At 41.6% G+C, this 9,714-nt stretch overlaps 1 protein-coding gene across 5 annotated transcripts in view; it reads left to right on the forward strand.

The window, feature by feature from the left end:
* Nucleotides 1–9,714, forward strand: part of LOC109470427 (jmjC domain-containing protein 4-like) — a 20,976-nt gene that overhangs the window by 4,624 nt on the left and 6,638 nt on the right. For all 5 annotated transcript variants that reach the window (XM_019769370.1, XM_019769371.1, XM_019769374.1 and 2 more), the window contains exons 2-4: nt 3,734–4,022; nt 6,707–6,872; nt 8,645–8,776. In XM_019769370.1, the coding sequence (XP_019624929.1) occupies nt 3,764–4,022; nt 6,707–6,872; nt 8,645–8,776 (557 nt within the window). In that variant the 5' untranslated portion in view covers nt 3,734–3,763. The remainder of the gene's footprint in view (nt 1–3,733; nt 4,023–6,706; nt 6,873–8,644; nt 8,777–9,714) is intronic.

The raw sequence follows: 9,714 nt of genomic DNA on the forward strand, positions 1-9,714 counted from the left end.
CCCCCCATCGAACACGGTCAAACTGACTTCGAAGTGTGTCTACTAAAGATCGATGACGTCATATCTACCGCGATTTCATTATTTGCATTTCCCTACCCCTGGGGCACCTGGAAACTGCGTATGTACGTGTGCCAGGCGCTCCTGCATTAAGGAGGAGACGCTTTTAATTTAAAAAAGGCCATGATGACGTCATTCCCCTACTTTCCTGTCAAATCTAGTTTCAAGTTCGGCCTATCACGAGATTTCAACTTTCAGACAAATAAGTTGCAATAATCCGAAGATACATCCTCCTGCTTTTATATCTCATCGAGACCGACACCAAACTGTACAGGCTTCTCTCAGCAGATAGCCATTTATACCGTCCTAGCTGCTAGAGGGACGCCACAGGCCTACAATCTAACCAAATATCCAACACTAAGCTTCGTTTTTCTGCAAAACAAAATGAATCTCCGCAGCGGAAACACTTGGGTAAGATCTCTTGGTTTGTTCTCTACCGGGTATGACCAAAAATTCTAATACCAACTGCTTCCTGTCAACGTATAGAACTTAAAACCATAGCGTTCTCACTTTAAAAGTTTGGCTAGAGGAGGGCATTGTGACGTCATCAGCTAAACTACATTCTGGGTGGTTTATACCGTTTATTTCAGTCAGAACTAGAGGGAAAACCTACTCCATCGCAAGAACAGTCCTCTGGCACTCCTTTACATGGCAATACCTGTTTATTGGGCATGTTTTAATGGGCTAAAGCCCGTTCCAAAGGAATGGACCATTGTGACGTAATTCCCATTATGTGCGTTGAATGGAACACCCCCGTGGAAGCGCAAAATGAGCCTTCCGACAGGGTAAGTTTCAACCACCTGTTACTCGGGAAGGAAAAGTCGCAGACAACTCAAACTTGGCACGATTTGTAGACTATGACATAGTTAATTAAAAAACAATGTTAATTAAAATGTGGCCTAATTAACGGTGCACACCCCAGTTCTTGCGCGACCGGGGTCCGTGATAGTCCGTTGTAAAAAAGTGACGAAGGGGTTTTGAGGGCCCAAGTTTGATGTGACATTTCTCATAAACTGCCACGAAGTATCATTAAACATTAACATGGCTGAAGAGTGTAAGAAATGGTGATTTTGGGGTGAAAATTTCTTTTGGCTCCGAACCTTACTTCCGGGTATCCTTGCGCGCCAAGTGTAATCCGCCCGTTTGACCTAGATTTCGCTCTGCGCCTTCGTATGGGTGGATTTGCAACCCCTCGCGCCGTGGACTGTTTAGAAAATTGCAGTACTAGAATTTTCTTTATAATTTACTCGGGTATAGTCAAGGCTTGGGTCTTTCTGCCAGCATCAGTCATTTCTGCCGGAAAATTTTTTTCTATGGGATTATCCTACGCGAAAATTCGCAATTTTGGGCATTAATTTTGGAGTGAAAATAATGTTTTTTCCGTTGATTTTACCAAACTTAAAAAGATTGAAGAAACCAAACTCAGCTGGTCTTGTAGCTGAAGAGATATCCTTTCGTTCCATATACAGTTATTCTCCTTCCGAATTATTCCACGCCAGACACGGTCGCTAGATTTGAGGGTGTGCAGCTTCGAATAGAGACGCCAAATAAACTGGGGTGTGCCCCCTAAGAGGGTCTGCATGCCCTTTTTCGTTAACCGTTATGGGCTATTTTAATTTACCGTTAATCGTTGCCGGCCAGCCCTAATTCAAAGTTAAGCGTTATCAGTATATTAATCGTGAAGCATTATGGGTCGTTTTAATTCAACGTAAAACGTTATTTGTCATCCTAAATTCAGCATTAACCGTTAATGAATGATTCTTCGTTACGCCTAATTTTGCCTTTCTAAGTGCAGGAAAATGCGTCATTGAAGGTTTAAAAAGACAAAATTTTGCGCTCGGTCCCTTCGGCTCTAGCCAGAACCAGTTTTCCCTTCAATTTCCGGCAGTTTGCGGAGAGTTACAGAATTTTTTTTAACGAATCCGATAATTCCCTGCTGGAATAGAAACAGATAAAACCCTGCTGGTCCTGGGCGGCACTCTTTGCCAGAACTCCCAGGGCCGGTGTGGGAACCACTGTAAGAAGCAGGAGGAGCGAGTAGAAACAGATAAAAACCCTGCTGGTCCCGGGCCGGGGTTCGAACCTAACGTTAACCCGAGCACCAGTTCATACTCCGACGCTCGAACCCCTCAGCGAAAAGGTCTAGACCCCTCGGCCAGGTCAGTTGGTAGTGCCAAGGACATTATACAGATGTCCTTGGTAGAGCCTATAAACCCCCCACTGTTACAGACTGACCAGCAGACCATCACTTGTACCCAACTCTGCATGTAGAATAGTGCTTGCTTTCTAGGAAAGCAAAAATCAAGGAAAGGCTGCTCTCTAAGGTGAGCATACACGTACGTGTACCTTTCCGGGATGAATGTCCAGATTGGATAGAACAGGTGATCCATGCTGAAACTAGAGTTCCACGATCTCACACCTTCCCCAAATGATATTAATCTTTATGACTGGCAAATTATAGATTATTCCCCCTGATTATGCAAATAGATCTTCATTTACATGAATTATATCAGTTGATCATATTCTCTACCAGATAGAAGACAATCTTATTTTAACGAAGAATGCCATTCTACTCAAAATTTCTAGCATTTCCTCATAAATTATGCAAATGAGGTCATTATTTGAATAATATTATTTCAAATACCCCAAGTATGAAATTCCACGCAGTTACCATTATGGAATTACAAGAGTTTCTCTTAATAAGGTATTCATTTACGTAATCAATATCTGTCTGTGTTTCTCTTGTTCTCAATTACATATGACACTAGCTTGCAATTGCATTACATGATAGGACTATACTGCATAGTCCTATCATGTAATGCAGCTGATTTATAGAATTTTCTCATGAATTATGCAGATTACATCCATATGTGCATAATTGTCACATAATTATTTCAAGCATCACTTCAGCTACCTACATCCAAAAAATCATTATCCGTCAACTGGTTCTTGAGTTATCCCCTTTCAAATATTTCAAATAACAACTGCCCCTGCAGTTTCAGAGCAAGCCACTAGGGGGCCCAATCTCACGTCATGTCTTCCCCAGCACAAGAGCTGCACTTGGCATTTAAATTTCGTGAGCCTAGCAATTGTCTAGATCGTGAGATATCAAAACCGGAAGTGCTGCTGCAGTACCATAACAAACTGCCGGGGGCCCCAAAATCTAATTATTTAGAGGTCTCATCAAGACCTATCGGATCCACCTACCAAATATCAAGACAATCCACTTAAGCCTTCTCAAGTTATCGTGTTTACAGACACACACACACAAACAAAAAGACACAAACACCTCTGAAAACATAACCTTCTTGCATGCATGCCCGTAGCCAGGGGGGGTTCGGAAGAACCCCCCCACAAGGCTCAAAGGTCCACTTTTTGGTCCACTTTTTATGTAAAGGTCAACTTTTTGGTCTAATTTGTATGTAAAGGTCCAAGAATTTTCTTGAAAAGATGGACTGGAATTGTAGAAAAACTTAAATAAAAATTTATCTCTGATTTTTTCTTCATGGCTACGGGCATGTGTACATATATTTATAATATACATTGTATGATAACAATGATTTATTGAACATTTATGTGCAAAGTTTGCAGCTTAATAAAGACAATGTTTGTGATCAATGAAAGCTGCAACAAATTTGCAAACAATAATTTACATTTCCTGTCCTTTCCCCACTAGTTGACATGGGACTAGATGACTGATACATAGATGGAGGGCCAGGAGGGTCCTGTTCTTGATGAAACTGTCTTGGATCCAGTCTTGCTGCCGAGGCAAAAGGAAGCTTCAAGCTGCTGCCAAATAGACTTCATTTCACAGCCGATCACATACCAGGAGTTTTTCCTGCTGTACCTCCAACCCAACCGTCCATGTTTGTTTGGAGGCCACATCACCAGCCAGTGGCGCTGCAGAAGAGAATGGGTGAGCAAGGACGGAAAACCCAACTGGAATGCTCTAAAACAGTTGTTTGGTAAGAATGGGGCTGTACCTCAACGGTTATGGCAGCATACTGTTTGTATTACAAGCACGTCGGCAGAACGTACTGCACCTGCGCGAAACCCGTAATGTATTGTACATAGCATTTTGGCATGTCTCATATAATGTCTCATTTAAGGTTGTATTCGCTCATATAAGGTTAGCATTTTGACAGTATAAGTCTCCAAATGTTGTTTCGAAAAGAATATCCTCTGCAACAGGAAAAATTCTGATGCAACGTTGACCAAAAACCCAACGAAAAACACGAAAATGCGGGGTTGAACTGCGCAGGCGCAGTACGTTCTGCCGACGTGCTTGTATTACACAATATGTTATTATTGAGCAAACTGCCCAAGCAAGCAACTTCCTCCTTCTGGCTACGTTTACTGGCCAGCGTTCAGCCAATGTTAGGTTGTTCCTGCCTGTTGTTAGAGAGAAGTACAATGGGACAAATCTATAGTTGATGATTGGGTTGGGTTTACGGAAAAGGAGTCCAGTCCGATTGGCGGAAAAAGCAGTTCAGTCCGATTTTGGGGTGGAAAAAGCAGTCCGGTGGTTTCTACGAAATTTTACGAAAGACCATAGGCACAATTTTTTCTTGTGTGTGTACTTCTAGTTTCTATGGGTACTTTGAGTTTCTATGAGTACTTCGAGTTTCTATGGGTACTTCGAGTTTCTATGACTATTTAGAGTTTGTATGGGAACTTGAATTAGCATATATGTGACTCACTATATGCCGCCTTAACCCGTAATTCAGGCAGCCTTGGGTGAGGAGTAGCGGACAACCGATTTACACCTCTTGGGACCACCGAAAAGTAGTTTCTATACATACAGGTCACCTATCCACAATAAACAAAAGTTAATTATTAAGGGATTCTTTCTTACAATTGTACTTCCGGTACTTACATGCTTGTCGGTGTAATGCAAAGTCTGCCATATGTGGCTTTAGCAGGGGCCGACTGGATGTTGGGCAGCTGGCAACCGTAAAGCGATTTAATCAGGCTACTTGCAAGCAGGATCGGCCCTGGAAATCTCGTCAGTTGACCGCTTCATCTTTTGACTAATTATTATTACTTATATGTAAGTAATAATCCGGAGGCATGATGATGATATGTAAGTTACAAACTCTAAGTTCCCATACAAACTCTAAGTACTCATAGAAACTCTAAGTACCCATAGAAACTCGAAGTACTTATAGAAACTCGAAGTACTCATAGAAACTCAAAGTGCCCATAGAAACTAGAAGTACACACACAAGAAAAAATTGTGCCTATGGTCTTTCGTAAAATTTCGTAGAAACCACCGGACTGCTTTTTCCACCCTAAAATCGGACTGGACTGCTTTTTCCGCCAATCGGACTGGACTCCTTTTTCCGTAAACCCGATTGGGTTGCAGCCATCCTCTGTAAAGCTAGTCCTGAATGAACCATACGAAGCTACATAGACCACCCAGGTCCCTTGTTTGATAACATCTCTTATAAATTGGTGGGTCACGCAGAAAGGGCAGTTATATTAGACAGCATGCAAGTGTTAATTGTTATGTTATGCTGTCTGTGGGAAAGTAGCATGCAGGAACTGAGTTTTGGGAGTTTTCAGGTAATGCAACGTGATATATTGTTCATCATTCAAAAAAGTTCTAGATATGGTTTATGATACATAGACTGATATGGACCAATGCATGGTATTGATTAAATGGACATTTTACTGGGACGATCAAATGTACCCACATCATAAGACTCTTTACTTATGTCTATGTGTTAGAATCAGGGAATACATGTCAAGGTTTTTAACTATTAACCTTCTTGGACAGACAGATATATTTGAATAGCAGACAGTGAGAAAAGTCGCAATAGACTTTTTGTACATACTATAAGACAAATTATGTGATGTTGTTTCACATTTTATTTTTAAGTATCGTTACATGTTTATAGGCCTTTAGGACAATATCTACATGTGTATCATGTTGCATATTTAATGTCACAGCTCATGTATATTTGATTAGCAGGCATGTATTAATCAGTAGACCGTGTGACTAAGAGGTAACGTTGCATATAATTTATGAGAAGATATTATGCATCTGTAGCATCTCTGTTCCAAGCAGATGTCTGAGCTACATGTAACTATCAGAGTGCAATTATGAATTATTCCAAAATCATCTCTGTCCAAAAGTGTAACATTCCAAAATAACTTCTGCCCAAAAGTGAAAAATGTCGGGGAGAATCCTTCAGTTGAATGGAATGTTGTGGACTAATCCAAAAATAATTTTACACAAAAAATTATCTCCCCAAAGTCCTAAAATTGAATGTACAATAAAATGCTCCCGTTATTCAAGAATGGATACTTCCAGCGATAGCCATTGTTTTGTCATGGACCAAAATTATTCTATAGTCAATAATTTTTTATCAGTTCACCTCTGCAGAAAAAAATACATTTTCATTCATTTAACACCCATTGAATTGGCATTGAATTTAGAACATCGCCTCCATTGAAGAATGGACTCTTCCACTTTTTTTCAGTTTTAATATGTCCGTCAAGCTAAGAAATTATAGCCAATGGGAACTCACCAGGCCTTATTTTTGCTTTCTTGACTGGACCGCTCTTTTACTATGATCAACCCATAAAAGTGAAATAGAATTATGTGTGACAAAAATAAATTGATATATTAACTGTTTTGTTGTAGGCAAACTGACTGTTCCAGTGGCTGACTGTAAGAGGGTGGAATTCCAGGCACAGCCCAAATGTGACATGATACTGGCAGAGTTCTTAGACTATTGGCAGGACTTGTACACAAGTGAACACACACCCGGCAAGCCTTGTTTATACCTGAAAGACTGGCATTTCTGCAGGTACACCTGCCTACATTGATTCTTATGTTATCATGTGTTGCATAGTTACATGTATGTCATTTCCTAGGTCTCAATCATGTAGACCTTGGACATTACTTACTAGATTATACATGGCTATTTCGAGTTTGGGGACCAGAGTGTTGCACTTTTGGCAGTTTTGCCAATTTTTTCCATGAAGGTGAGGAATTGTTGAATATTTATTATAATATATTTTAAAGTTATGCGATTCAGGAAATTGGAATAATTCTTGCAAAATGCTAGAATAGCCCTCTTCATTAAGACGGTCATTAGACATCAGCTGATATAATTTATACAAATTACATGAACTTCCATTCTTTTGCCATTTGACAGTCAAGTGAAGGTGAACATCATTAAACATAACTTAATAATATGTAAATGAGGCCATCATTTGATGATAAGGTCTCAGACCGGAGTTTTTTTCACGATTTTGGAGCCGGCGGACACCCTCAGACCGAAGGGCTACAACTCCGCCAAAAAAATTACGCCGGGAAATCTCATTACATCAGTCAATGGAGGTTTCCAGCCGGCTTCAGATACAATTTTGGTTATTGTCCGTCGACTCTATGATTTGGGTAGAAACTGTAGTTGAACGTAAATTTTGGATAGGAAAAATATGGGTTTTTTGCAGCTTTTTCAACTGACCTGCTAGGAAAAAACGAATTTTCCCAGGCTAACGGCTTATATACTGAAATAGCTTGCTACTTCCTGTTTCTGAAAAACGGGAAAAAAATATAGGTTGTTACGATACGTTTTTCGCAAAATCTGGTGACGCGAATGCCTTGAAATTCCACATAGAACACAGCTATTTGGGTCATTACCCTTGCTCGCGGACTAATACAGAAAACGCTTCGCTGGCCGTCCAACTTCACCACGCCGAAAAACACTACAATCACAAGGTTTTGGATCAAGTCAAAACCTATTTGAAAATCTACAGCGATCGCCGAGCTATGGGGAGCCAAACCTAGCGTGACAACCTCGCAGATCCGGCGATTTACTGCGCACTATTTGGAACCCTGGTCAGATTTAAACTCCGACCCGGAACCATAAGAAAATGCTATAATCATCTTCTTTGCTGTGATGACTGCTGTTAGTCATGCAATTGAGGGCAGAGGATTTTAATTTCATCATCAATTAGAAACAATAATCTGGTAGTCTTAACTTGCAAAGGTATGAGATTATGGAACTCTAGTAATCATCAAGCAGATCTTCAAGTGAAATGGTGGCCAGGGTGGCAAAATGGTAACAGTCCGGCCAGGGTTGGTGGAAAAAGGAGTCCAGTTCGATTAACGGAAAAAGCAGTCCAGTCTTTTGGGGTTGGAAAAAGCAGTCCGGTGGTTTCTGTGTACCAGCGCCCCCTTACAAAATACGAGTCTGGTGTGTTGCCGCATGTCGTGGTGTGAAGCGCACTCATTGGCATTTGCATAGCTGTGTCCAATGAGTGCGCTTCACACTACGACATGCGGCAACACACCAGACTGCTTGCACTTTCATCGTATTTTGCAAGGGGGCGATGCTACACACAGAAACCACCGGACTGCTTTTTCCACCCCCAAATCGGACTGGACTGCTTTTTCCGCCGATTGGACTGGACTATGGTGGACATTGGTGGTTGGCTTGTCTGGATGGCTGGCCGGCCAGGTTTCATTGTACTCGTTGTAGCAAGGAGCTTATAGGGATACATTTGTACTAATGATTGTACTAATTGTTAAGGGCTGCCTGCCTGGGGTGATGGATGCTTATGTGATTTGCAGGGCTTGCCCAGACTATGGTGCATATGAGACTCCAGTGTTCTTCCAGTCAGACTGGCTAAATGAGTTCTGGGATCTGAGATACCGTGGTGCAGATGACTATCGTTTTGTGTACATGGGACCAAAGGGCTCATGGTAAGTTTCATTCGACATACATTTTAACACTAGGTTTGAGCTGAGATGAGTCTGTGTGTTGTGATCCTCTGTAGGTAGTTCTGTCAAGTAACATCAACCAAATGGGACTGAGACCGCATTCTTAAAGTGCTCATGACACCAAAATAAGTCTGTGCGAAGTACATATAAATATCAGAAGTGTACATACAAAATAGTTTGTTCCAATCATGATGACTGAGAAACTGAGCTTGTACGGCCTTCTAAAAGTCACAGGGTTTTTGGAGACTCTCTAGCAAGCTTCCCAATTGCCCACTTTGGGCATCCCTATTTGCATATCTATGTTTTATTTTTGCATTTCTGTGCTTTTTCCTGAGCTGACATCACTGGATGACATCAGCTCAGGAAAAAATACAGATATGCAAAAATAAAATGTAGAGATGCAAATCACCCGCCAGTACTAGCTTGTGCTGACTTTTCCAAGGCAGGGAGTTAGAATTTCGAATGTAACAAGACAACCGTGCATATTTATTGTAAATGTGTTGTGTTGTGTTAGCCAGGTAATACTAGTTCTTCTTCTTCTCTTGGCTTGGCTTCGTTGTCCGAAGATTTAAGGGTCCTTCCCTCTCCTACTGCATGCCCGCTGGTGGCTGACAAGTCCGATGCGTGACCGGCATACTCGGCCACAGTGGCTGCAGGTAAGTGACGAGTCTGGTGTTGGAGCCGTGACGGTGCGGTTCTTCCTCTTACTGCGTTTCTCTTCGAGGGCAGTTCTGCGTCTCCTCTCGAAGGCAGAGACTGAGTCATGAACTGTATGTCGCCAGGCAGCTCGGTCAGTGGCAAGAGCTGACCACTGACTATGGTCGATGTTGCATGAAGACAGAGATTTCTTTAGACAGTCCTTAAATCTCTTCTTTGGTGCTCCTCTGTTTCGGTGCCCGGTAGACAGTTCGCCGTAGAGG

Source organism: Branchiostoma belcheri, unplaced genomic scaffold (genome assembly GCF_001625305.1).
Source record: "Branchiostoma belcheri isolate BF01 breed outbred unplaced genomic scaffold, Haploidv18h27 scaffold224, whole genome shotgun sequence".
Lineage (NCBI taxonomy): Eukaryota > Metazoa > Chordata > Leptocardii > Amphioxiformes > Branchiostomatidae > Branchiostoma > Branchiostoma belcheri.